The sequence below is a fragment of the Lipophrys pholis genome (genome assembly GCF_963383615.2).
Source record: "Lipophrys pholis genome assembly, chromosome: 6".
Lineage (NCBI taxonomy): Eukaryota > Metazoa > Chordata > Actinopteri > Blenniiformes > Blenniidae > Lipophrys > Lipophrys pholis.
In genome coordinates, this window is record NC_137629.1 from 24,958,542 (window position 1) to 24,986,522 (window position 27,981).

The 27,981-nt window shown below is 41.3% G+C and overlaps 3 protein-coding genes across 3 annotated transcripts; all 3 read left to right on the plus strand.

Moving 5' to 3' along the window:
- Positions 1-1,973: 1,973 nt before the first annotated feature.
- klb (klotho beta) lies at positions 1,974-7,844 on the plus strand (the record flags this gene model as incomplete). The annotated part of the gene is made up of 7 exons (XM_080466186.1): positions 1,974-1,980; positions 2,088-2,791; positions 3,909-4,422; positions 4,505-4,773; positions 4,858-5,114; positions 5,938-6,854; positions 7,139-7,844. The coding sequence occupies 7 exons, from the start codon at positions 1,974-1,976 to the stop codon at positions 7,570-7,572; spliced, it is 3,102 nt and encodes a 1,033-aa protein (XP_080322312.1). The 3' UTR covers positions 7,573-7,844.
- Positions 7,845-10,451: 2,607 nt separating this feature from the next.
- Positions 10,452-16,347, plus strand: ube2ka (ubiquitin-conjugating enzyme E2Ka). Its single transcript, XM_080466009.1, has 7 exons — positions 10,452-10,818; positions 11,415-11,508; positions 12,221-12,279; positions 12,407-12,489; positions 12,799-12,898; positions 14,712-14,840; positions 14,918-16,347. Exons 1-7 carry the CDS (start codon positions 10,756-10,758, stop codon positions 14,990-14,992), a joined length of 603 nt encoding a protein of 200 aa, XP_080322135.1. The 5' UTR covers positions 10,452-10,755; the 3' UTR covers positions 14,993-16,347.
- A 1,942-nt stretch (positions 16,348-18,289) lies between these two features.
- On the plus strand, positions 18,290-23,148 carry LOC308111324 (neuronal acetylcholine receptor subunit alpha-9-II; the record flags this gene model as incomplete). Its single annotated transcript, XM_080466187.1, has 6 exons — positions 18,290-18,305; positions 18,751-18,896; positions 20,521-20,675; positions 21,107-21,287; positions 21,512-21,863; positions 22,382-23,148. The coding sequence occupies 6 exons, from the start codon at positions 18,290-18,292 to the stop codon at positions 23,146-23,148; spliced, it is 1,617 nt and encodes a 538-aa protein (XP_080322313.1).
- Positions 23,149-27,981: the final 4,833 nt, after the last annotated feature.

The window sequence follows — 27,981 nt, forward strand, 5'->3', positions numbered from 1 at the left end:
TTTATTTTTGAAATAAATAGCAATACATAAATGAAATAGTTCTCTTTTATCCAAAGACTTGTGACAAACCCCAAGAGGAAAATAGATCCTTAATATGTTAGGTTACCAATTTTATAAGGTTAAAACTCACGTCTGGCTTTTATGCAGTACATTGTGATTGACACTATAATAGTTTTGATGTCTTTATCCATTTTATTTTTGGTCTATTTATTTCTATTCTTTTTATTGACCCAATATTGTTTTTTCTTATGTCATAGTTTAACCAAAATTCTTGCATGTGATTTGATTTCTCTCAAGTTTTATGCTTGTACTATGGTTTTATATCGACTTATATCTATATGTGCATATGTTTTAGACTAATTTATATCATTGCATTACTCTCTCCTTCATTGCTCTAATTTTGCCTGTTTTCTCTATAAGTTGTTTACCATTTTACCTCTCTTTACTTTATTCCATCTGTGTCAGGCATCTATTGGTCTCCGTTTTTAATTTATTTCAGTTGTATTATTATTATTATTATTATTATTATTATTATTATTGAATTATTTAATTGTATTGTTGCTGGATATTTGATTGTGTTTTGTATCTGTGTATGTAATTTCTCCTCACACATGTACATGTGCAAGTCTTTCATTTTAACCCTTTGTCCAGTTGTGAAGCACTTTTATTTGCATTTTGTTGTCTGGGAGTCACAATGTAAATACAGATTGACATTATGTTTGTTGAGAATCAATCTGGGGAATTTTTATTTGAATAACAAGCATGAATAAGATATCAAATGTTGTTTCGCATGTTTTTGTGGATTGTGTTCAGTTCTGTTCTCTCATACTGAGGTCAGCCTGGGTGGTAGATGAACATTTTCCAGTTCAATTGACTTATCCCACTAATGCCCTGAAGGCAGAGCGTTTCCTGGGTAACTGCTTTGTTTACCCCAGAGACAGCAAGACACACTCTTTTAATGAAAGAGAATGAGGAAAGGGGTTTTTGATGGGTCTTTTTTTTTTATATATTGTTAAAGCGAGACAAGCTTGTGTATGAACAGATGGACACACACACACACACGCACACACACACACACACACACACACACACACACACACACACACACACACACACACACACACACACACACACACACACACACACACACACACACACACACACACACACACACACACACACACCCCTCTTGGGTCAGTCAGATCAAAATGAATAGGGTCATATAAGTGTCTGGTGTCACTGTTTTCACCTGGCTTGGTTTGATCAAATCTTGAGAATCTTGTTTTTGCCTCTTATTTGATAGTTGTGCTCGACATGAGTGGAGCTGAAATCCAATAACCTAAATATTGCCAAATATATATGTGTTTATTGGAGGCAGGCAATAGTATTATGCGACGACATCTTTGGGAAGATCAGAGTACAAGCTAATTATTGACATAAGAATGTTTTACAGCCATCAGCATGTTCCGGTGAGCTCCCAGCCAAGTCTTACTGAGGAAATCCATGAATTAGCCTTGTACATTGTGTTACATTGTGAATATCTTTAAATGATTTTAAATGAACTTGTGGTGATTTCATAACAAAATAACTAAGGTTTTTTTTTTTGCAGCTACAAAATAATTTGCCGGAAATGTCTCAGATACGTGTATGTATGTATGTGTGTGTGTGTGTGTGTGTGTGTGTGTGTGTGTGTGTGTGTGTGTGTGTGTGTGTGTGTGTGTGTGTGTGTGTGTGTGTCAACCTTTGTATGTGTGAACATTATGAGGCAGGGAGGGGCTGAGTGGGTGAAGTACACTGAGACAGAGATAGGGAGGACTAACAAGATTGTCAGATGGACACTGCAGCAGCTCGAAGCTTCAAATGTTCCCGTGGACTGGCTTTGACCATTTCTGCTCTTTCCTCACCAGCATCATGGATATCTTGTCAATCCCAAAAGGATTTTTTAACATTCACACAAGCATTTGTGCTGACTGATGTCCGGTGTCCCTACAAAGTGGATTTTTGAAACAAAGTAGAGTTCTTCAGTATGCTGAGCCACCTTTCTATTCCCACATGTCGGTATGTTTTATTCTCCCTCCTGTTGTTAGTGTACCACTGGAAGGAGGCAGCGTGCTCTCCTGGGGAGGGCAGGAGTATTTGGCAGCAGCCCAAACCGGACCCCACTTTCAAAGTCCAGCCTTTCCTTCATGACACTTTCTCGCCAGGGTTCCTCTGGGGCTCGGGGACCTCTGCTTTCCAGACAGAAGGAGCCTGGACCCAGGATGGGAAAGGCACTTCCATCTGGGACCATTTCACACACATATCTGTCAGTGGAAATCTAACAAGAGAGACTGCTAATATAGCCAGCGACAGCTACAACCGCTGGGAAGAAGATGTAGAAGCTCTGGAATATCTCGGCGTTACTTCATATTCTTTTTCCCTCTCCTGGCCGAGACTCTTTCCGGATGGGAACACGAGAAGTCAGCCAAACACAGCTGCTGTGGAGCATTACAGCCACCTCATAGAGACGCTCCTGAAGAAGAAAATAGAGCCTATTGTCACTCTACACCACTGGGACCTGCCTCAGGTGCTCCAAGACCAATATGGTGGCTGGAAAAACGACACGCTGGTGGAACTTTTTGAGGACTATGCTGCGTTTTGCTTCCATATGTTTGGAAACCGTGTCAGGTACTGGGTCACGATGCATAATCCATATCTGGTGGCCATGCAGGGCTATGGGACGGGTGTGCATGCTCCTGGAGAGGAAGGGGGACCTGCCGCCTCTCTTGTTGTGGCTCACAACTTGATCAGAGTGAGTTGCACAGAGTCCCTTTTCTTTAGCAATTCGTGAGCGTGTGTAAATTTGTGTATTCTTGTGATTTCTATTCTTTTGTTGTCACTATGCTCGATGCTGTCAGTAACCTTTGAACTCGAGCAGCTTTATCAGTTTATGATGGTCAATAATTGTTTACATCTTTCAAGTGATTTTAGGTCACAGAACATTGAAGAAAACACAGACTTAAATCAACAAATTTAATAAACAAACAAAACTTATTTTACTCCCTCGATGACCTGCCGATCATATTTATTATGACTGGATAGTAAACAAGACACTTGAAGACACACTGGAGTCAGAGTCCACCACATCAGCAGTTTGGGGCTGGAGAAAAACAGTGTGTGTCAGGAAGTCATGGAGATATGGTTCATTAATAATCTCTCATCGTCATCCAGCCAGACACAGATGTCATGCACATAGCTGAAGCTGAGCACTAGAATGAGCAAAGCAGTAATTTACTGTTGCCTCGTAAATCACTCCTTTTGTATTTCTGCTTTTTACTTCTGCTTTATGATTTCTGTATTTGTTTGCTGACATCATTTACAAAAAAACAACCGTAATGACACTTATTCCATATCTTGGTACAGTGAGAAAAATCCTTCATGAATATATATATCGAGCTGTATTTTGACTTTAATATATCACAAAAACCCCCAAATAAATAAATATATAAACTATCCTGTTTAGCAGAGATTTGATGATTAAATAGCTGCTATGTCGGAAAGTTGTCTTCTCCTTCTTCTTGTTCTTCTTCATTTGAGTTTAACGGCAGTTTGCATCCAGAAAGTTGCATTACCGCCATTTGCTGGTTCTATCTATCCGCATTGTTTCCCAAAGCTCTCTAAAAAGTTTCAGCGAAGCCGTTAACCAGGACAGAATGATTGTGGATCAGCTTGAGTAATATCTGCACCCTAAAAAGGACTCAAGCACAAAAAGGACATTCAACTATATTTAATAAAAACAAAATCCATTTAATTTCTTTTTCATATAGCAGCATATGAAAAGGCCTTTTCTGTGAGAGTGGCTTGCATTTCACTGTGAATAGGTTTTGATTGTATTTTGCTGCACATTAATGCATTCCTGTCATTTTCAGGCACATGCTAAAGCCTGGCACGTCTACAACGCCAACTTTCGAACGACTCAGAGGGGAAAAGTATCCATTGTTCTTGGTTCCCACTGGGTTGAACCTCAAAGAGGCCAAATCACAGCGGCTAATGTTGAACTTTGTCAGCGTTCCATAGAAGCAGTCCTTGGCTGGTTTGCTCAGCCCATCTTCGGCAATGGAGACTACCCCATCTCTTTGAAAGTGCAGCATGGGCCTCTCCTACCTGCGTTCACCTCCGAGGAGAAGCGCTGGGTGCAGAAAACCGCAGACTTCTTTGCTCTGTCTTTCGGGCCAAACAACTTTCGTTTAGGACGTAACCTGGTCCACTATGGGCAAACAGTGACTCCAGACCTGCGGCGCCTCTTGGGCTGGATAAAGCTGGAGTATGGGAACCCCCTGGTCCTGGTGGCTGAGGGAGGCTGGTTCTCTGAAGCCAGTAAAGGAAGGGAAGACACGATGGCCATCTATCTGATGAAAAATTTCATCAACCAAGTCTTAAAAGGTGAGCAGCTTTAGCTTGGGATAACTTACAATACAAACACTGACAAATACGCGTTCATCTTACTGATTTGTTTCTGTTGTAGCGGTCAAATTCGATGGTGTGCGGGTGTTTGGCTACCTAGCCTGGTCGTTGGTTGATGGATTTGAGTGGAATTATTCATACAGCATTAGACGGGGCCTTTTCTATATTGACTTCAGTGATCCAAATCGAATCAGGATCCCAAAGACTTCAGCTCAGTACTACAGGAACATTGTCACCGACAATGGCTTCCCAGAAGAAGAGACCACCACTGAGGTTAAAGGTCGTTTCCCCTGCACATTTCATTGGGGTATCGCTGACTCAACATTACAGGTAGGACAGAAGACAAGTTGATCTGAGACGAATGAAAAAAGTGTGAATGATCAACTTAAGTATTTGTTTCATTTTCTTTTGTAGGTCAACTTTTACCCTTTCTCCCCACAATTTGTTGACCCTCATTTGTACACCTGGAATATGACAGGAGACGGCTCGTTGCATCCAGTCTCAGAAGCAAAGCTTCACATCCGAGGACCCCAGTGTACAGACTATTTGGCTATCCGTACCCATCTCCGCCTGTTTGCGTCCACTGGGGCGTCTCACTATCGCTTTGCCCTAAATTGGTCTCTGATTTTACCGAATGGAGACCGCTCAAAAGTGAACACTGAAGCTCTGAGGTATTAAAGCACAAACACACACAAAACTGCACTGTATTTATTTTGGTTTTCCACAATCCATCCGCATTCCAACAATTGGCATTGAGTTAATTTAATTCTTGTGCTACGACAAAATCTTTTTCACACCCTGGATCAGGGGTCTGCTACCTGCAGCCCCGGAGCCACATCAGGTTGTTTAACCCCTTTATAGTAGCTCCTGGCAGCTTACGGAAAAATATACTCGATGGAATCGAACATTTTGCATTTTATGTTAGATTTGTTTTACTTACACACCAGGGACATTTCTAAAACACCTCTAATCTGTTGGCTAAAAAGTGACTGCTTAAAATTGACCAAAATAGATAAAAATGGCATAGACAGCTAAAGGTTAACATTGCCTAAACCACAAAAAAAGATAAAAAGGATATATTTATGACATTGCTTGGAATGACAAAAATATAAAATAAGCTAAATGTATAAACCAGCTAAAAGATGAACTGAAAATTGATCAAATGGTAAACACATAATAAGAAAACAACAATAGAAATGCTAAAATTAATAAACATTTGATAAAATGTCTAATATAACATGTAAACATGTTTAATGTAGGATACAGGCTCTTCATGCCTTGATAGACTATAAACACAATGCTACTCTCATTTTAAAGGTAAAATATGTTTTGTGGCTCCAGACAAATTATATTTAGTGAAAATTGACAAAAGAATTGGTCTTTTGGTCACAGTGATTGTAGATCCCTGCGCTAGTTGACCCATGGACACTTGAGATTCAGAGGTTTTATGTCTCCTCAGCTGTAAACATTAACTCCAAACTCTTCTCCTCGCAGGTACTACCGCTGTGTTCTGACTGAGCTCAAAAGGCTGCAGCTGCAAGCTGTTGTCGTCATGTACTATCCGACCCACCATGCACCAAATCTGGGCTTACCTGGATCGCTGCACGCCACTGGGGGGTGGCTCAATTACAGCACAGTGGAGATTTTCAAGGAATATGCAGCGCTGTGCTACCAGGAGTTGGGTAACTGGGTTCAGTACTGGATCACCATAAACGAGCCGAACAGATTGGTGGACATTTATCTGAATGAGAAGGAAAGACATGAGGCTGCTCATAACCTTCTTCTGGCACATGCTAAAGCCTGGAGGTCATATGAGCGGGAATATCACAGTCATCAGCAGGGACTGGTGTCACTGGCACTGCATGCTGACTGGGCCACACCTGCAAATCCTTACTTGGAGTCTCATTCAGCAGCCGCAGAACGATTCCTTCTGTTTGAGCTCGGCCGCTTCTTAGACCCATTGCTGGGGACCGCATATGAGGAAAAGCAGACCAAAGGGGATTACCCACAAGAAATGAAGACCTACCTGGAGGAGAGGGCTCGAGTGATGGGCCTCCCTGGATCCCCTCTTCCAGTTTTTACTGACGCTGAGAGGGAAGAGCTGAGAGGGGCAATGAGTTTTATTGCACTGAACCACTTTACAACCCGCCTTGTTTCTCCACATCCACACATGCAGAAACCACCTCCCGATCACGACTGTTTACTCCTCTCTGATCCCACCTGGCCCTCCTCCGGTCTGCGGCAGTCTCTTGTACCCTGGGGCCTCAGGAAGATGCTGAGCTGGGTGAACCAGAGATATGGAGGCGCCGTCCCTATCATAGTAACAGGCAGTGGTGTTGATGATCAGGCTCCGGTTGAGGATCAACTTAGACAATACTACATCAGGAGTTACCTCCAGGAAGCTCTTAGAGGTGAGACATTCATTTTCTCCTTTATGCTAGAGTGCGTTGTGTCAGCGCATTTGAGTGCATGGGTGCACACTGGATGATTAGCAGAGAACAGGATGTTAAAACAGAGGCACGGCCCCACAGGTTATACAGCTTTAATGACCTTATTGCTACCATAAAACCAAGACTTAATGAGCAACAGTGAATTTACACAGGATTGATGTCATACTTTGCCCTTTATAACTTTCTTATCCATATGCAAGCACAATGTGAAGTGTGTTTTATTCTCTATATGTTTTTCTTTTCAGCTATACACTTAGACGGAGTAAACTTGCAGGGCTTCTATGTGTGGAAGCTCCAAGATCGACATGTCCCGCAGTTTGGCCTCTTCACCTCCACCCAACACCAATCCAGAGCCAAGGCCTCCATTGCTGTGTACAGAGAAATCATCACCCACAGGGGTTTCCCTGACAATGACACCACGGCCCCCTGCAGGTCCACTGAACTGCATAAACCTTGTTCTGTGTGTGCATGGATGCTGACGAACAAAACAATGCTGGTTTTTGGAGGCTGCATCCTGATGACAGCCATAACACTGGCGGCACTCATCATCTTTGTCATCATCACCAAGAAAAAACAAACACAGAGGAGAGGGAGGAGCACGATGAACCGGAGGAGGAGGACGTGGAGGAGAAACGAGGGAGTATCAATGTGTTTGTGTCCTCCTGTTGTTGACTGGTGATATGCATATGCAGTCATAATCTCTATTCGTCTGCTACAGTGGTGCCTGCTATTGCTCCTGTGAACAATGTGTGATCAATTTACCAACAACCTTTTGCATTTGTACATATTTTTTTTTTTATTAGTAATGATAATGAAATGGTTAAAGGGTTTGCAGAAGGCTTCAAACACACACGTTACTGTTTTTTTTTTGTTTCTTTTTTTAAATAAGTGGTTTCTGTGCACTTCACTTTAAAAGCACCAAATAAAACCAAAAAGTAATCATTAGAACCTAATGTGTGCATTACTGACTCTGCTTCATATCTCAGGTTTAACTGTGTGTCATAGGTTTTCACACTCAGATCTTCTCCTTATCCAAACGTGGGTCATACTGTAGTATTTTCTCCCAGACTGAAGCGCCATTCGGGATCATGAGGCCATCTAGTGTCACAGTTTGCACCTGCGACTATGATGATGAAGAGACGACGACTTTAAAAGCATGATTTAAAAATGGAGGAAACAAGCACAATTATTATGCTTGTGTGTGCAAAGATGATTTCTCTTTCATTGTTATTATGAATCAATGAATTAATGAATGAATGAATCAATCAATCAACCTCGGTATCTTTCGTTGTACAGCACTTTTTATAGATTAAAAAAATTGCACATACATAGAAAAAGACAGAATATGAAAAATCCTCAACCCGAAATGAATTCATATTATCATGTGCCAGGAGTCACAAATAACGGATTAAATACTCTTTCTTTATATAATGAAGCCAAACAAGTGGTAGTGTTAAAAGTTAAAATTAAGGGCAGTAAAATCTAATACCTACAAGGCACAAAAATAAATTGAACAATATAAAAGATGCAACTGATAATACGCCACAGAAGAAAAATGAAGGAATCCCTGCAACTGCAGATGTAAAACAATAAAATTATATTATTTCAAATTCAATTAGAAGCCAAGACAAGATAAGGTGAAACGATGTCTTTGGTTTGCTTTTCTGAACATGACCACTGGGTGACGCCCTCAGAGATCATTTCCAGAGGACCAGAGAGCCCTCATGAGCTCATAGGCTTCATCGGCTCTTCCACACATGATCCACCTATTGTAAAAACACATCCTGTATATGAACTGTGAATAATGTATCTACACTGTTCTTCCTGAGAATATGTGTCAATAAACTAATCTAGAAAATATTTTTATGCGTTAAAATCCACACCAAAAGGAATTTAGCAGCGGCTGTAATGCTTCAGTGCTGTTTTCGGTGAGAACAGAAAGAAGAGGGTTACAAAAATCAACCCTGAAGCATGAATCAAACCCTCTGCATAGGCTAAGAGAGAGAGAGAGACACTTTACATGATGTAACATCCCTGATATGGGGCTCCAAGCTGAGATCGGGGTCAAATATAATGCTGAGATTTTCACGTCTTACTTTCATTCAGCTGGACTACATATGAGTAAAATCCCAACTTGTATTTTTCATCCTTTTCCCTGTATTAATTGTTAACTTTAGCCATATTAAAGTGATTTTAAACCCAAATACCCTAAGATTAAACAGGACACAACACACATTTAAAATCATGTGCCCTAGCAAGGAAAAATCTAGTTTTTATAGGTGTCTTTTCTCAGAAAAGCCCCAGCTCAGCCCACCTTTACTCTATCAGAGCCCCTCTCTACTGTGTGGAAGTTGTAGCAAAGATTTAATGACCCTTATCTAAGATCTTGCAGGCATGTCGAGATGCGAATGAGATGAGATGTGCACGGTTCCAGCGTCCCCCATCAGAGGACCCCCCCCCACCTGACTACCTGACTCGACCTGGACATCAAAGCAAACAGTGAAGGGCATGTCACAAGCACTGTATAATAATGTTTCACAACTACATAGTGTGATAAAACAATAAAATTACCTGTACTTGTAGTATTAAAAACTGGTCAAAATTGAAAATACTTAATTTAGGCATTCATCATTTCTGCAAAACAGATTTTTATCGTACCATTTCATTAAATAAACAAATGTAATGTGTATAACTTATGAAAAATAGTGAGTGCTTTTCATAATGAAAGTTGCATATAGTATGCACCGCTTGTAAAACCACACCTTGAGTTCAGTCCCTCCTTAAAAAAAATCCTGGCTACGGCCTTGATGTAAAATGTTAACTACACCGCAGGTCTGCAAGGTTTTAGTCCCTCTGTAGTTTCTCCCCATTGCTTTAATAAACAGTTTTTTTTTTTTTTTTTAATATTTAGGTATCTCTAGTTTTTCTGGTTTGTTGTATAACAGACAAACAGACCTGTGCCTTGTAATCACAAGCCATGTTAACACTTGAATAAAATAATGTTTTAATATTTTGTTGAACAAGATGAACAAAGAAACCTTCCTGACACATTTCAAAAATACAGAGTTAAATTCACTGTGGACAGACCTGCGAAACATATTAACTTCTTATTTTCTCACTTCTCTGATTACATCCACGCAACAGAAACAGATTGGAGACCCCATGAAAAATCAAAACATTTAAAGTTTTTGGGGAAAGAGTGGAGGTCTGAATTCCAATACAGGCCAAGCCTTTCTATGTGGATTTTTCATGTATGATCTTTCAGGTTAAGTATGATCTACTATAAATTAGTGTCAAATATAAATATATTTGAAAATCTTTCCAATGTTTTTGTCTGTTTGTTTAGGTTGCAAAATATTAACACGATTTTATCGTACATTCCCGTATAATTTTCATACATTAAATCATATAAATTTCATATTCTATTTGATATTTGTAATAATTAAAATCTTTCTGTATAACAATAATAACAACAGTAATAGCTGATTAATGAGGATCCGCTCAGCCAATCACGAGGCTTCAGGGTGGCTGTAATGATCACGTGACCCCTTCTCGTCCAGACTGCATGCAGTTTGGTATTAAAATGTTTTCGGTATCATCACCAACCATTGTGTTATTATACATTTGAGATGATAGGCACAGCCGGCGAGACATTTTAAACGAGTCGCAGCGGCGCACGGACCTCGGGGGACTGACGGCACCGTCGCAGAAGCCAACGTTACCTGCGTTGTTGTTTGTTTGTTTTTTTTTTTTTGTCAGGTTGTGGCCAAAGAAAAGTGCAGAGCGACTGAAGGCACGGCGAGCTAAGTAGCTAAAGCTAACGGCGACGAGGCCCCAGCCGAACGGGAAACACGGGGGAACCATGGCCAACATCGCGGTTCAGAGGATAAAGCGAGAATTTAAGGAGGTGCTAAAAAGCGAAGAGGTTGGTTTATTTTTGTGCTGTTTTGTGGTTGTTGTTAGTTTTTTTAGGTCTCCCTTTCTGTTGGTGGGAGGCTGAATGAGAGTGACGCGTCGCTGGCTCAGCTGTTAGCCCGCGAGCTAATAGCTGGAGCTAACGGCAGCGGTGCATCCAGCTGCACACGCCGAGATCCTAAACCTTCCACTCCGGGCTGGCAACCCCACGGACATCAGTGTTTCTTGAAGGCAGATGTTTGTTTGTTTGTTGTTGTTTTTTTTTTTTTTTTAACGCGAAAGAGCTTCCAAGTTTTTGCGCTGCTAACATGGTTGGCTACGTTACCATGCCTTCCATCAGGTCGCTAAGCTAGCCGACAGGAGATAGTTTGGGTTTATCTTATAGTAAATATACACGTGTCCGTTACATCAGTTGGGACTCGTCTCGAGAGAGCCTCCCGTGTGTAGATGTGTAACAAGTTGAGGGCTACTTTGGCTATTTCTGTGTCTGGGGGTGTCAACTTATGCTGCATTGGCAGGTTTGTATTTGACAGCATGCTAGTTTAACTCTTTGCAGCCTTGTGTCTGTGCTGAAGTTCTAACACCCCCCCCTTCTCCTCCATCCAGACGAGCAAAAACCAGATAAAGGTGGATCTGGTGGACGAGAACTTCACAGAACTTAAAGGGGAGATAGCAGGGCCACCTGACACGCCATATGAAGGTGAGAGTCTCCTGCAGACCTGCTGCTTGCTAACCCAGAATGCATGGTTGCACATTTTGTTGTTATGTGATATTGGGCGTTGCTTGACGTCTACTTGATTTAAGGCCTGGCCAACTAACTGTTTGAGGAGGGTTTTTAATCTCCAATATTTTGAAATTAAGAATCCCAGTTTTGTTACGGTGAAGTTACCTTCTGATTCACAGCACTAGGACAAGAACTAGTGTCCATACCTTTTTCTTTAAGAGGGTCATTATTGAGCTGAAACATTCAAAGTTACGTCCTTATTTTCGCAGCTTCACCTGTAGAGATTTGTGAAATGAATAGAAAGTAAATGTGAAACTAAAACTCTACATTTTTACAGTTGACTAAAGCAATCACTGAGTATAAAGCTTGTTTCTCTTGATGAATCTTAAATCTCCGTAGGATAACCTGACCGTCATCTGAGCATTCTGAATCTTTGATCTGGACTCAATCAATTGTGCTCTAAAAGTAAAATGTTGATTTGTATTATTCACTAATAAACAAGCACCTCTAAATTCTTGCAGTGGGTTTGAGGCTGAACAAATCATGAGGTGTAATAAACTGAAATTCTAAAGCTTGTTGCTTCAGATTAGGTTGTTCGTCAATAAAAAGCTGGAAGTCAAATGCTGCCTTTAAACACTTCCAAATTCATTTCTAAATTGTACTGTGATTACTTTTCCATTCCTTCCAGGGGGTAGATATCAACTAGAAATTAAAATCCCAGAGACGTATCCCTTCAATCCACCAAAGGTAGGGATTCATTGCTGCTTTCACTCCTGAAATAGATTCTTGTCTTTGTCGGCTTTAGTTTCAGAAGATTTCAATTACTTGCTAATCCACAAGTGATTTTCATCCACCTTTTCGTTTAATGTCTCAGGTGCGGTTTATCACGAAGATCTGGCATCCCAACATCAGCTCAGTCACAGGTGCAATATGTCTGGATATTCTCAAAGACCAGTGGTGAGTAATCGTGAGCCCGCATTCCTGGCATTCTCCATCCATCACACATTCATTATGAAATAGTTTTGTAGCTGAGCGAGGGAATATTTCGTCTCTCACAGCCGGTGACGGCTTCATCCTGCATCTAATTATTTGGGAATAATTTAAAATGTAAATAAAATCAAACAACCTTCCCACTCTCTTGATGACACCATTACATTATAAATCATTAAGTTGAAGGTTTATATGAGCAGAGCTGTAGTTGTAAAAGAGGAGAAAGTTCAATGTCTGTGTTGGCCACGTTACACAGTCGCATGCATGTTGTTTCAGGGCAGCAGCTATGACCCTGAGGACGGTCCTCTTGTCATTACAAGCCTTACTGGCAGCCGCAGAACCAGACGATCCACAGGACGCTGTGGTAGCCAATCAGGTGGGTGTGGATCATGTGCACTTCAATTCTGAACCCGTGACCCCCTTTCAACGCTTAATAATCTTTACTAAACATCTATGCACATATGATTAACTTCTGTAAATGTCAGCTTGTGTTTGCATAGTCTTTCTTTAGTTTTCCTGTGTTTTGCTCCTTTTACCTTCAGTGGGGCAGACACTGTCTCCTAATGATTACGACTTGAACATTATTCAACACCTGGCCTAGAGGAAACCTGAGCCCTGAGATCTCCTCCTACTATATTTATTCTGACTAAATCGTTTTCTCACATATTTATTCTGTTTCACTACGATATGTCACCTGATCATTATGCACACAGTTATCTGTCATGGATGCCAGTTGTTGTTGTTGTTGTTGTTGTTGTTTGGAAGCACTCAGTTCTGTAACAGTGACGTGAAAAGTGATTTGAAATATGTATAAGCAGGAAGCTGTTTGCCATTTCTGTGCTCTTTTTGAAAAGATTATCCTCCAGTACAGATCATGTAATGCCCTCTACAGCCATCACTGATCCCATGGAATATGAGTAATGTTATTCTATTGATCGCCGACACACATCCTGATGATACTCGTGAAGTAAGGGTTGAGAAACGGCGACGATGCAATGATGTTTTGTAACGTAACAGTGAGATTTGTGGCTTTTTTTAATCTGCTCATTCTGAAGTATTGACTGGCCGCCTGAGGATGTTTATTTTATTTTTGCTCCTATAAAGCTGAGTTAGAAATTGCACGAACATTACCTGCGTGTTTAACTATGTGTGGTACATAACCAGAGGAAAAGCCCAACCAATCAGTTTTATTTACACAACAGTGTCATTGCTACTTGTTTCTAATGATGGGTAATCTACACTCGGCTTTACAATTGAAGAGAGTCCACACAGCTTGAGAACGGTGCTCTTGGCAGCACCAGACAGAAATGGCTGTCTGGCAGACTGCAGCAGTCCTGCTTCCTCTGGCTCTGAATATCTCAGCAGCCTCACAATCCTGCAGAATCATCTCATTAGTCATCTGTCATGTAGCAAGATCTATAAAATAGTACAGGTGAGTCATGAGGACACTACCTCTGGAGGATCGAATGATGATTGTCGCTATTGATGCCTTTAATATAGTAACAAACACTCTTCTCGCTATTTTGCCTTGTTTATGTTATATTCAGGTCTGACTTTAAAAAATAAAATAAAATCTTCAGTTTGATTTAACCGATACAAAGATGTTTCCATTGTTGATGGTGTGCTGTTGGGGTGGAAAATACAGATGTTTTATAGTCCTCAACTTACAACTTTCTGGTGTATTTGTATATCGTGCTACAGCCGGTCCACCTTGCCCACTGTGGAATCTGAGCACAAACTATGAGCAAGGTCAGAGCGCAAGTGAAAAGGTCGCAGTCAATGGTGGAGGGAAAAAATAAAATAGAACTCAAAGATTATGACATATTATGGGTATACTAATTCAACAAACATCAAGGATGGGATGTTTACTCTGTTCACTATCTGCTGGAACTACTTTTCTAAGAAGTTGTGGTAAACAGGCGGTCTGCTCTCCCAGGCTGAATCCACATCTAATCTAATCCAATACGCCAAGAACGACGGGACTATTTTACAAAAGGAAGGAAATTTGAAGTATTAAAATGAAATCTTGTTCTGAATGTACTATTTTCTCAAGGTGTACGCAGAAAAAGAGTTTTAAACTTTTATCAACAGGATCTGTCAGTATTGATGATGATGATGATGATGGACATCCGTGGATGTGTACCGGGTCCCTCTCACACGAATGTCTTGTCACGTTTTGTTCACCGCAGTACAAGCAGAATCCAGAGATGTTTAAACAAACAGCGAGACTCTGGTCTCACGTGTACGCAGGCGCTCCCGTCTCCAGTCCGGAGTACACACGCAAAATAGACAAACTCTGTGCCATGGGCTTTGAAAAAGTGAGTATCTCTTCTGTTCCGCGCTGTGCTGCAGAGTAGAACCGTGCCTCTGACTGGTTTTTGTTTTTCCTCCACAGAATGCAGTAATAGTGGCGTTGTCGTCGAAATCCTGGGACGTGGAGACGGCGACAGAGCTGCTGCTCAGCAACTGAATTGACACCTCCTTCATGTTCCTCTAAATCCCTCTCTTCCACTTCAAACACGCAGACACACACACACACACACACACACACACACTTTCTCCTGAATTCCAGTTGTCTGACGGCGTCTCCTCACTGCCCCCCCCCCCCCCCCTCAAGACCCACCCTCAGTTCCACATATTTGCCTCCTCTCCAACTATGTGGCATCACCTTTGCTGTATCGCACTCCAATCAACTGCTCTTCGAGCTTTTATCTTTGGTTTCTTTGAGTCCTTTCAACATTCCACTCGGCGCTACAATCAGAAATCCGGCCGCATCTCGCCCTCTGTTCAAGCAGACTTAAGGCCCCGTCCACGCGGCTTACCCTTGCCTATGCAGTGCATTTACTTTCATTTTTGAAAGTCCTTCTAGGAGAGTCAAGCCAATCTTGGGGATTCTTTTTGACCCGTTTCTGATTTCACACTTTTTAGGGCTGTTTTCCAAACAGGGTTCAAGCCAAGACTTAAATTATAGTTTTGTGTGTAAAAGCTTTCTGGCACTGAAGCTATAATCATTATCGTTACCGAGCATCAACCTCAAATTGATAAACATTTCATATTGCGAGAGTACGAACAGTATTGGATTCTGCATAGTAAATTTGAATTTGGAGCTTATATCATCCAGTTTTTCAGCGTGGCAGATGTATTGTTGCATAACAATAAGTTGCACACCACTTGCGATCTGGCAAAGTACGTCAGCATGACACTTTGCTTGTGAGGAGTGTTGCATGCTGTACACTTTATATTCTTTCTTTTTTTTTTTAATGGCAGCGGTAGTGTACAACTTAAGCTCATTGCATAAAGGTTTGAGACAGTCGCTCGCAATGAAGTCATTCCACACACCATGTGGGTGGACTTTATCGTGTTTTGGAAACCAGCGTCCCAGAGGCGTTCCCACAGCAGCAGATTCCTTTTCCATGCCACCTTTCTCTCTCGAACAAGTCAACAACCGGCGGACCCAAACCTCCTGCAGTAAATCTCCTTCTCCTCCCCAAACAAACACACACACACACACACACACACATATCCGTTGTCCACATGGCTGACTCCACCTTTCTCCCAAGTTTTTAAAAGGAACAAAGGAAGAAAAAAAACAAACAGGTTTTGTTCTCCCACAGGAATACAATTGAATTTTTCTTTTTTTTTTAAAATAGAAAAAAACAAAAACATCGATCATGTTCAGCAGTAACACAACATGTGACCAGTTTGCATAGAAGTGGTTCAAAATGAGATTGAAAAATGATGCATCTTCCTAACTACGCCAACAGATAAAAAAAAAATGTCAATGATTCATCTGTAAATACAAATATTAAAGTCTGTGTAAATTAAGCTACGCTCTTGTCTTTTTCTCTGCTCCTCTTAAGATTTTACATGGTCGCAAAGTGAACACCCCAGAAGTAAAGTTAATTAAAAATTTCTTAAAAGGTTAACCTTTATCATAATATTGAAAGGTAAACTAATTATGCATATTGGATTAGAGCCAACATTTGTTTATAAGCGTATTTGTCTCTGAATACATTTGAATACAAACAAGAGAGAGCTGCTAAATTTACTACATCAACAGAAAGCAACCAGAGGGAATTGCATTGCAGTGGAATTGGAACAAGCCGGCCAATTTAGATGAAGAATGTGCATTGGTTATGCAAATCAAGAGATTTATCTTTCTGTAGTTTCTTGTGTAGCAACATTGCTGCTGCTGCTGCTACAGCAATGTCCAGAAATTTTACGTGCCTCAGCAAAGAAGCGTTGCAGACACTCACAATATTGTACTGCTCATTTTGCCTATAATGAGGAGAAACTGAGAGGAGGCAGCACAACAGATGGCCTTCTTGTTAGCATGTTGTGATATGTCGACGCCATCCAAAAAACCCTTGGCAGCAATCTGACCACTTTTTTTTTTTTTTTTAGCCCGTACCTGACAAAATGTACCCCTGGTGTGTTTGTGTCATGTAAATGTAGATTACATGGAAGTGTGTAATCTACATCCACCAAAGGGCCTCAGTGACTGATCCACTCTGGATGTACCTGCATGAAACTGCACCTGCTGCATGCTGCAGCAGCCTCAGGTATCCAGGCCATCAGCGGTGACAAAAGCTTCTTTTCTATCCTTTACTGGGTATTGTCGGTCTTCGATCATCCGCCATCTGGAATGCCTTTTGTGTCCCTTACTCATGGGCAGCACTGAACAATACACAAGACGGACAGAGAATGACCTTTTTGTACATAATAACATTGAGAGAACTCCTTTTTTGTTAGTTAAATCTGCACCAAATAAGTGAATGCATTAAAATAATAAAGAGCTGACTTCACCATTGCTCCGTCCTCGGATGCTCCTTACATAAGGCTCCAGCAGCGTTTGATCATTGTGTTGATCAAAGGTAAATAAAGAGGACCCCTGCAGTGCTGCTGTTGGAAAATCTGCTCTCTTTGATGAAAGTGGTGAAGCCGGCGGTATTATGTAATCTTTTATTATGGCCAATGTGTAGAAATGGAATCTGCTTTAAGGGTCTGTTTTTAAGTTGGAATTAAGTTTTCAGTTTAGCTTTGGGATAGTATTTTGATTACTTACAGTGGCGCTTTCTCACAAGACAGTTTTTTATTCAAATATGAGGCCTCCCTGCTGTGCTCGGTTTGCACTCTCTGCAACAGGGCCACATCACATTGAATCACAAAGAAATGACACTTCTGCCACAATAGTCCTAATGTGTAAAATGATAAGAGATAAATACACGATCACAAATAGTGGTTTCAAGAGTGTGTCAATAGTGAAATTATTTCAAGCATCTTCAGAAATATCAACAAGGCGACTTCTACATCTGAAAAAGGTACAGACGGAAGGAAAAGTGAGTTTTAAGAGGAGATTGAAACAAGTTGAGTGTGTTGGCCTGCCTCTGCAGTATGAGCAGTGTGTTGCAGGAGCAGACCCACCTGGCTGACAGGTGAGTAGCTGCCCGTGTGGTTGGGGCCGATGATTGGCGGGCGTCTTGTTTCCCTCCGTCTGCTGCTGCTATATGATAGCCAGAGTTTTATTCCGTGTCTCAGTCCGCAGACACGCTGCCTCCCCTGCCAAGCACTAAGAGCTGGCCTCACCTACAGAGGAGGGCCAAAAGAGACTATCTGCGGCCGTAGTTCAAGTGAGGTTGAACGGGCACCATGTAGGCCTTCCAGCTGGGGATGAAGCCCAGGGCCGCTGGATTGCAGGTTGAGGTTCCAGTTTTCTTTTTTGGAGGTGCAGGAAGCGCTCAAGATGATCCCTATAATCTGTTTAGTGATGCTTCTTCCTGAAGGTGAGTCCCACTCGAGCTCCTCCACACATTGCTGACGGAGAAACCTGGCATTCTATGTAAGCTTGGTTGTTTTTGCGTAATTACGGACAGGCTGGTCCCACTTCTGAAGGAGAGAGAAGTGTTTTAGATCTTTCAAAACAATTCAGTTTACCATGAGGCTAAATTGATTTGTTCGTTATGCTCATACTTCATTGAGAGGTTAAAATCTAGTTTAAAAACGATTTATTCAACACCATAGTCAACACCTACAAAATGTACTTCTTTTGTAGTTTCCTCATTTGGGCTTGTTGCCTTTTCACATCGAAGTGCATTGGATCAGTAATAATCACACGACAAAATGCACTTATGCTTTGTCCCAATACATCAGACATGTGGCTACCTATAATTGCATTTTTAACATGTTCATCTGCTGTATCAGAACAGATGACTGTGTTTCCTCCTTTAGTGGTTCACTCGGCTCAGGGTCACTACGCTCACAAGCTCCTGAACGATCTGATGGAGAATTACTCCAGCGCCCTGAGGCCTGTGGAAGACACAGACAGAGCCTTGAACGTCACCTTACAGATCACCCTCTCTCAGATCAAAGACATGGTGGGTACTAAATAACAGGCGGGTTTCGTTTGCTGCAGATAGCGACTGCATATTGTGGTCACAGTGACCGCGATCTCTGCATTTATCTATCCTTCTATCGACCCACTTTAACAGTTTCGCTCATGTATGACAGGCAAACCTTTCAACTGCATGCAGACCAAGCCTACTGTTACTTTGCTGGTTCAGGTTCCCGTTCAGGTTCAGCGCCGTGCCGCTCTGTGAATTAGCACTTTCATTATGAACCTATGTGTTTTCTTCTACTTAGTCCAATTTCTCCGTGGAATATCCGGATGTCACCTGTTTGCCGGTCTGTCATGTTTGAGGTGACATGTGGGAGTGCCTGTCAAAAAAAAAGAAAAAAAAAAGACTGTTGGAGTATCCTATTACCCAAAGCTGCTCTGTGCTCCCCAAAGCGCCCTCAACCTGCCGTCACCGAGCTCTTCCACCTGATATTGATAGACAGGTCTGGATTTCAGTGGTTGTGATAATGTGAGCTGTACCTGTCCATGCAGTGTTGATGAGCGCCAAATGAAACGAGGAGGAGGTGGAAGGATCTCTCTTGGAGGCACCATACTGAGGGTCTGTTGTGCAAAGATAGGCATGCAGTCTGCAGAACCTTCACTGGATACCACTGGGCAAATTACACACTTTGCTAATGATATTTTTAACTGAAAAGAAGTGGAGATATCCCTCGCAGCATACAGACTTTAAATAATTGAGTCTTTCCTCAAATGTTAATGGGATGTCATTTTTTTAATTTTATTTTATAAAGAGAAAGTAGAAAACTGAATGTCGTATAGGTTCACAGCTTCAATAACTTTTCATAGGCTTGGACTGGCTTTGTAAGGCATCTGAGGCGAGAACGCCAACCATTTCTTCCGGGCTGGAGTTTAAAGAAATCAGGAAATATTATATACGATAAAAGTTTGCAATTTCCTCGGTCTAATGTTTCATTAGCTAGTTTAAAAAAAAAATTGAAGGCGTTTTTAGATCAACTGCATGTCTGCATTGCAGAGGAGTTGAATCCCACCTCACTGCAGGGAGGTTCCGCCGACATGACTGATGGCACAGTGGTGGCCCCACCGTGTCACACCGAGAACACAAAAAACTGACTAATCATCAGTGGAAAATCCTTCTGACACCTCATCACAAGATTTACATCTCTCCATTTGAAAAGCAACTTTTGAAACAGCAACTTTCAAGAAATTAAAACCATTTGTTTTGTATTCACAAATTGTTCATTTGGTGAAACAAATCAGTAGCTTTCAATGAAAATAACTTCAGTAAAGCTGTTAAATATAGACGTTGTATCGCAGCCTGTGGTACGATAAACACTAGAGAGATGCTGTGAAAAAAAAAAACGAATTTCATTTATATTGAAATGAAATCGCTTTCTCATTAAACAGATAAGTAAGAAACATAAATCCAAATGGGAGCTTGCTTTTATGACAAAATTGTCACTTGCAGACTGCTGGAGTGTCCCTCACAAATCTGCCGGTCTGTGAGGAGTTATGAAACATGTTGCCTGTGCCAGACACCTGAGGAATGTCTGTGCAACATCAAAAGTATTTAAAAATGCTAATATCAACCACATAAGATTTACTAAGTGTATGTGTGTGTGCAGGATGAAAGGAACCAGGTGCTGATCGCCTACCTTTGGATCAGGCAGACGTGGAACGACGCCTACCTGAAGTGGAACAAAGAAGACTACGACGGGCTGGAGGTCATTCACATCCCCAGCAGCCTGGTGTGGAGGCCCGACCTCGTCCTTTATAACAAGTATGCACGTACGTTACTTAAACAAATCCAACGTTTCTAGCGGTTTTGAACAAATGATCATGTGGTTTTCCGAGGCACCTCTGGGTTTAGTTCTTGTCAGAATAGCGGTGAGAACTTAAGCTGCTTCGAGCAATGAGCAGCATATTGTGACAGCATACTGTCAAAAGCTAACGATACTTTTATGATGATAATCTACTTCAGTTCAGTTACTGAAACTGAACTTTTCCAAACTTTTGTACTTAACCAAATTGGAACATTTCTGAGACGTTTTCTGAATCGTGTATACTGGTGACCTGCCCTGGTGTATCCCGCCTTCGCTCTTTCTTACCCCCAGCACCTCTGTAGCAGCAGAAATGATCAAACTCATCCTCATTCAACCAACTGATGCATGTAACTAGGTCATTTGTCTAAATTTTGCTTTTATTCTTTAGAGCCGATGACGATTTCTCAGGTCCGATGGACACTAATGTGAGGCTGCGCTATAATGGAGAGTTAACCTGGGACGCTCCGGCCATCACCAAGAGCTCCTGTGTTGTGGACGTCTCATACTTTCCCTTTGACAGCCAGGAGTGTAACCTCACCTTTGGATCCTGGACCTATAATGGCAACCAGGTATGAACACATAAGTGACTGCACACAAAGATGTTTATTCATCTCTTAAGAATCATGTGTGTGTTGCCTCAAAATGGGTTGGACAATCCTGAGTGAAATGATACAAGAGCCAGTTCTGTATTGTGACACTTTGGCCCCTGTGATTGTGGTCATAAATAAATATATCTATCTATATATATATCTGTTCCTGACTGACTCCTCCTGCCCCCTTACCCTCAATCCAGGTTGACATCATTATGGGCATGGACAGCGGTGACCTGTCAGACTTTGTGGAAAACGTGGAGTGGGAGTGCCACGGGATGCCCGCGACCAAGAATGTCATAATGTATGGCTGTTGCTCTGATCCGTACCCAGACATCACCTACACTGTACTCCTGCAGCGCCGCTCCTCCTTTTACATCTTCAACCTCCTCCTTCCTTGCTTTCTCATCTCCTTCTTGGCTCCCTTGGGTTTCTACCTGCCCGCAGACTCGGGGGAGAAGGTTTCCCTCGGGGTGACAGTTCTTCTGGCTCTCACTGTCTTCCAGTTAATGGTGGCTGAGAGCATGCCCCCCTCAGAGAGTGTACCCCTCATAGGTAAGAGGAGATTCATTCAGAATAGTGCGAGACATTGTAATATAGTCGTAGCCTCTTTCAGATTTTTTTTTTATGTCTTGCATTGTTACCCGCCATAACGTTCCTACTCATTATTACTCATGGTACGATATAATGTAGTAATCTGATGACCTCTTTTATTGACATTTACTGGTTTCATTAAATCTCCCCCTCAGGATTAATTGTCATAGTCTTGATGTCTCTTCACTTTCTATATAGGTTATTAAGGTCGAGTGACAATTAAAAATATTTATCTAATAAGCTCATCAAAATGTCATACTGGGGGACAAGCCACCAATAAATTATACACATATATGTGTGTCCGAATGCTAATGATATTTCCATTAACCTCAGCTAGTAATTACCACATATTAGGACACTTAATGATATTTTGCAGGTCAGAGCAGTGTTGAACCTCCTTGAGAGAATATAGACAATGATTTTATATATATTTAGAATGATGACAAAAAACCTCTGTGTTGTCCTTTTTGTTCTTGCAGGGAAGTACTATATTGCCACTATGACCATGGTCACAGCCTCAACAAGCCTCACCATCTTCATCATGAACATTCACTTCTGTGGCGCAGAGGCCAAACCAGTCCCTCACTGGGCCAAAGTCCTCATCATCGACTACATGTCCAAGATTTTCTTTGTTTATGAGGTGGGAGAGAACTGTGCCTCTGCTTCCTCTTCATCTTCTCAGTCCGCGCAGGACGAAGCACGCCACCAACAAATCAACAACCACATGCATTCTAACGGTAAACCCGGGACCCCGGACAGGCCGGGTCACAGATACCCCAGGCCTCAAACGCCCAGACCGCCACAACATCCCCGAGTCAAAGTCCAGCACCACATCACTCGGGAAGAGAACAGCCACCTTTCGGGTTTTGCGCCCATACGATACGAGAGCTCCAACGGCAGAATACTAACAAGCGACTATTGCAAAGAAGACCAGAAGGTCCCGTGTTGTGTCGAAGACCAGAAGCCGCCCTGCTGCCCTGAAGACAAAAAACCTCCGCCTCACGGTCCTACAGTGACCTTTGGGCCCTGCGTGTTCTGCAGCTATGGCAGCGGTATTCCTGGTGCGGACACCAAGCTGGTGCGTAATGTTGAGTATATTGCCAACTGTTTTCGAGAGCAGAGGGCCACATGTGCCAAGGGGGCAGAGTGGAAGAAGATAGCGAAGGTGATGGACCGATTTTTCATGTGGATTTTCTTTGTTATGGTTTTTCTCATGAGCATCCTCATCATTGGCAATGCACCCTGATTAAGCACGGACTCCAGTTATTCATTCATTTTTGTTTCGACATGACAATTTGATTAGACGAATGTTTTTGGTCAAATACGGCACTCAAAGATACTCTTTTCTACTTGGTAGATGTACTGTATATTCAGACACATAGGAGGAATGGCTTTTCTATGTTATTGGCACCATATTGTATAGTAAGTTATTTGGAAATAAAATTGAGTTTGCATGTAGTTTTTGGCCACATACTTGTTCCAATTAAAGTCAGTATATTTTTTATGCATGATAATTTATGGCACTTAATGTTGTTATACGTAATCATTGGTTTTTATATACAAACCACCCAAATAGCCGATTAAGGCAACAGCAAGTACTTGTTCAACATGTTCAGACATGTTCTTAAATCGCTGATTTCCCTTTCTAGCATCTTTATTTATATATTCCACATAGCTCCGCTGTAACCTTGCAATCTCACATATATACATCCCACCTGAAAGCATTGTTTTGGATGTGCAGTGTACTATCATTATTCATGGCTTACCATTAAATACACGTGAGGGGATCTGGTGTCAAGTTTGAAATATGACCAGTGGCGACTGCAAATGTCTTATTCACATCTGTGAAATCAGATGCCCCAGAGCTGAAAGACGCAGCGCCAGTGCATGCTCCGAATAATTTTTCTCTTCAAAATCATCCGGTGAATAGTTAATGAAGGAGCTTTTGTTTTGTGGCGCAGCCAGCGCAGTAAGGGTGTAAGATAATATGGAGCATCAATTATGTAACACAGCGTGCAAACTCTGACACCCACCTCTTCCACGGGCCTCATTCGTCGATTCGGAGAAGTCGAGCGACTGCATTTGGGTATGTGTGCACGCACATAGAGAGGAAGGAAGGACACAAGGGATGAAGGAACAAACAAAAAGGAGAATTAAGCGTGATGACTGCTGACAAACTCAAGAGGTAGAGAGATTAATTATACTCACTCAAGCACTCAAGCACATATTAGTGTTTAAACTTTCTACCACATTTCAGAGAGAAACATTTCAGACCTTCCACAACTTACTTGTTATATTCATGATTCTGGTTATTTATCAATTAAGAAATTGTGTTTAAAATCCTGCTCTTTTATGTAATGAGCTGTGTCAAACTCGTTTCAGTTCAGCCTTTTAAAGCAAAGGCTACAAGTGCATCATGAGAGTATTTAATTCACAAAACTGAAACATCTTGAAACATATGTAATGTGTCGTCCCCCCACCCCCCACCCCACCCCCAAACAATAAAGCATGGTGAAATGGTCCAAAAATCAAATTTTATCTTTGAATTTTGTATACCACCAACAACCTGACTTTGGGCTTTATTTGACGAATCTCCTCCAAGATCTCAAATCCCCTCTGCAGACATTTTTCCTCTTCAGGCCGACTTTGGCAATGGCTTCGCGCGTCTCAGGGCACACAGGTGTTAATGCTACTTCACAAGGTCTTCCCATCGGCCGGATTGACCACGCTTTTCTAGTTTTGGCCCACGGGCCATGTCTTTGACACTCCTGAAGTAACCATCTGCTCTCAGGGGCGGATAAACTCTCCATCTATTCAGTTTTAGAATAATGTTGTTTTATTTAGACGTACATATTTTGATAACTGCTGGAGCTTCTTCTTCTTCTTCTTCTTCTTCTTCTTCGTCGTCTTCTTCTTCTTCTTCTTCTTCTTCGGCGTGCTTTCAAGAACTAAACAATGTGAAGAATATTCAAGACGTCAGGATTTGAAAGCGGTTGTGTCTTCTGCACCACATTACTATTTTCTTTCAGCAGAGGGAGCTAATTTCCCATCTACTACTCTGACTGGATGCTACAGAGCTTCACGAGGTCTGTACCCCAGAACTAATCTCTCTACATTCACAAGATTTATTTCTCTACTGAGAGGAGATCAAAAGATGTATTGATTATTATTTCTTCAGATTTGGTGAGACACATTACAGTAGACTATATCCTAGTTGTTACATTTGGATGAAAGTGAGTAAAAATTCATGTGCAGCATGCTTTTCTTTTTCTTATTATTATTTTGATGAGTCTCTTCTGTGTAATTTGACAAAAGTGGGGAGATGGAGCATGTAAATTTTTTTATTTTTTTTTTCAATGCCCCTCGTAGATGTAATTGTCATGCTGAAGCAGGAGAGGTGTGAACCATGTAATTTGGACAGGCGTAGCAGCTCAGGCAATGAGGAAAATACTGCGGAGGAAATTACCAAGAGCTTTGCAGAATTTAACTCAGAAGTATGAAATGCCACCGCTTAAATTCACGCGGAGAATAGAAACATCAATTCGATGATCAGTTATTTCACAGATGGATAACCAGGGACAAAAATTAAGTATTTTCACACATTTTGAAGTACAGCTCTGAAGCAGTATGTGACCGTAAACTGAACAGTACATTTGCTCCACCATGTTTTGAGAAATGCAGTGCTTATATCTGATAGGACATGCCACACTTTTGATTAAAACTCGCAAGTGTATGAGAATGATCTTATTTTGATTAGCTATGACATTAAGACACCCCTTATATCAACCCTGTGATCTTTACTTTATCAATTCATAATATAATATGACTTCATACCTAAACAATTTCTGCAGAAACGAGGAGGACATGGTAAACATATTATTGGTAAAGGAAGCAGTGGTCACCTCTAAAGATCTCACGCAGATCATTTGGTCAGTAGATTGAGTCTGTGGGCGACAAAAAGAATCAGTTATGTTGTCCTTGTGAAGTAAGAGAGTCTTCCTGGCTGTTGTTAGAGCTATAAAAATGAATGGTGTGGGCTGCTTGTCTGCCTTGAAGTGTGTGGGGATCGTGCAGGTGACAAATGAATAGCGAGGGAAGGGATACCGAGAGCCGGGAGCTTTGATAGCACACTTGTGACCTCAAAACCAAACGCTGAATTAGGGTGCAGAGAAAGCAACCGCTTGATTTTGGACAAAAATGCTGACTTATTGCTTGAAACCCATGCAGTGCTTTACAGTGGGTGTAAGGCAAGCTCTCCATCTACATCCAGCAAACTGTGTTGACTGAAAAAGATTGTTATTGCAGTCAAATGTGATTCAGGGATATGTAAAGACTTTAGAATCAGTGAGGAAAAAAACACCCTCATGTGCCATTTTGTAATAAATAAGTATGTTGAGAGGCGCCACTATTTGCACCTTAAAATGCTCTTAGGATTCTGTAAAAGATTGGTCACATACTTGCTTTGTCTTGTGTTATTTAAATCAGGGCTGAAAACATTATCGTTCACTGCAACACTGTCATGATTTGAATACATCACATAATCATTCTAATTTTTCATTATTCTGAATATATTTTGATTAGATTCATTTTAAATTCTTTACTATTTATTCTCCTGTTTTAATTGCCTGTTGTCTTTTAAACGCACTTGTATTTTCTGAACAGCTTCTTTTATTTCTAGGATTTTAATGTAATTGTATGTATTTTTTTGCCTTTGTGAGGAACTTTGTGTGTGAATGATGCTATACAAATTAACTTGCCTTGCCTTATTCTGTCAATTGAAAAAAATTATTATTTAAATGGAAAGCTTTGAAAAAAGAAATGATGTGCTCTACTTTATGTTCAAGTATGCTTTTAAAAATAGAAAGAGTTGCCTTGCCAAAGCAAGTGGGCAGAAACATTTTAGCAGCACTTATCACGTTTCACCTAAGAAACAGGAAGTGACTAAATATGCCTCTGTACAGGGATTAAGCCTGATATAGTGTTGTGGTCTCTCAATCAACTGATTTCATCAAGTTAAAAGTTCCTTTGGATGACTTGATGGAAGAGAAAACAAAACATAGCTTTGCAGATTTAAAGACAGAAACTGAACAGCAAGGGTGGAAAGTTAGTAAATAGCCACAGTTGATTTGGGATGTAGGGGGTTTTGTAGCAAGGTCAGCCGCCTCACTCCTGGGAGAAGCGGGGGTGTGAGGACAGAAGCAGTGAGGGAAATATCTAATGAGGCAAGCAATTGCAGCCAATGACTCTGGTTTAGAAGGAGTGAGATTTCAGATTTGATTTGAAATCCAACAATCAGTAGTAGAAGAAGGAAACAGGAAAGAGAAGGGTATGTAATTGTGGCAGTGTGCTATTGGAGGTGTACGAGGTAAAATAGCACTGGATAATTCCAGCCTAATCCAATTTCTCTCTTTGCCACCACATTCCATCCACTTTCTTTGGTTGTGATGTCATATTCTTTGGATGTTACCACGTTGCTACACAAGTAGATTCGTTGATTGGCTTTGCCATTTCATCTTTCCTATTTCTCGTCAAACTATCACCTGCTGGACTAGACTGAACGTATTACCATCCTGACAGGGAATCTTTGCTAGTCGTGTTGTGTATCAGGTGCTCGGGAAGCATCAGCATGGCCATGAGCTGGAAGGTGGATTAACAGGTTTAAACAGGTGCTGGCAGAGAGATGGCCCCAGACAACTGTTAGCAATCACTCCTGGTCTTTATTTTTTATATTAAGTACAGATCTTTTTATGGAAAACAAGGTTTTTGTAATTGATGCTCTCTAAACACAATGAATTAAATGGAATTAGCATCCATACACCTCCTCTTCCAATGCTTGTAGGGACACAGTGAACTGTGCACTGAAATGATTGAGCATATAAAGCATGTACATGATTTATTTTCCTGTTCTGTAGCCTACTCTTTAATGGATGTCTGATGTTCCAGCAGAAAGGGCAAAAGGTACATCTTAGAGGACAAAACCCTTTTCGCATGTGGTACTGGGTCTGAGATCGGTGGATGCATGTAAGGAAAAAAACATAAAAAAATCCAGTAAAGTATGCACAGTCAAATACTATAACAA

Excerpts from the sequence above, each read along its gene's own strand:
- ube2ka (XM_080466009.1), top strand. The coding sequence starts at position 10,756 with ATGGCCAACATCGCGGTTCAGAGGATAAAGCGAGAATTTAAGGAGGTG. Across the intron at positions 11,509-12,220 it reads ACCTGACACGCCATATGAAG|GGGGTAGATATCAACTAGAA; the intron begins GTGAGAGTCTCC and ends CATTCCTTCCAG. Across the intron at positions 12,490-12,798 it reads GATATTCTCAAAGACCAGTG|GGCAGCAGCTATGACCCTGA; the intron begins GTGAGTAATCGT and ends ATGTTGTTTCAG.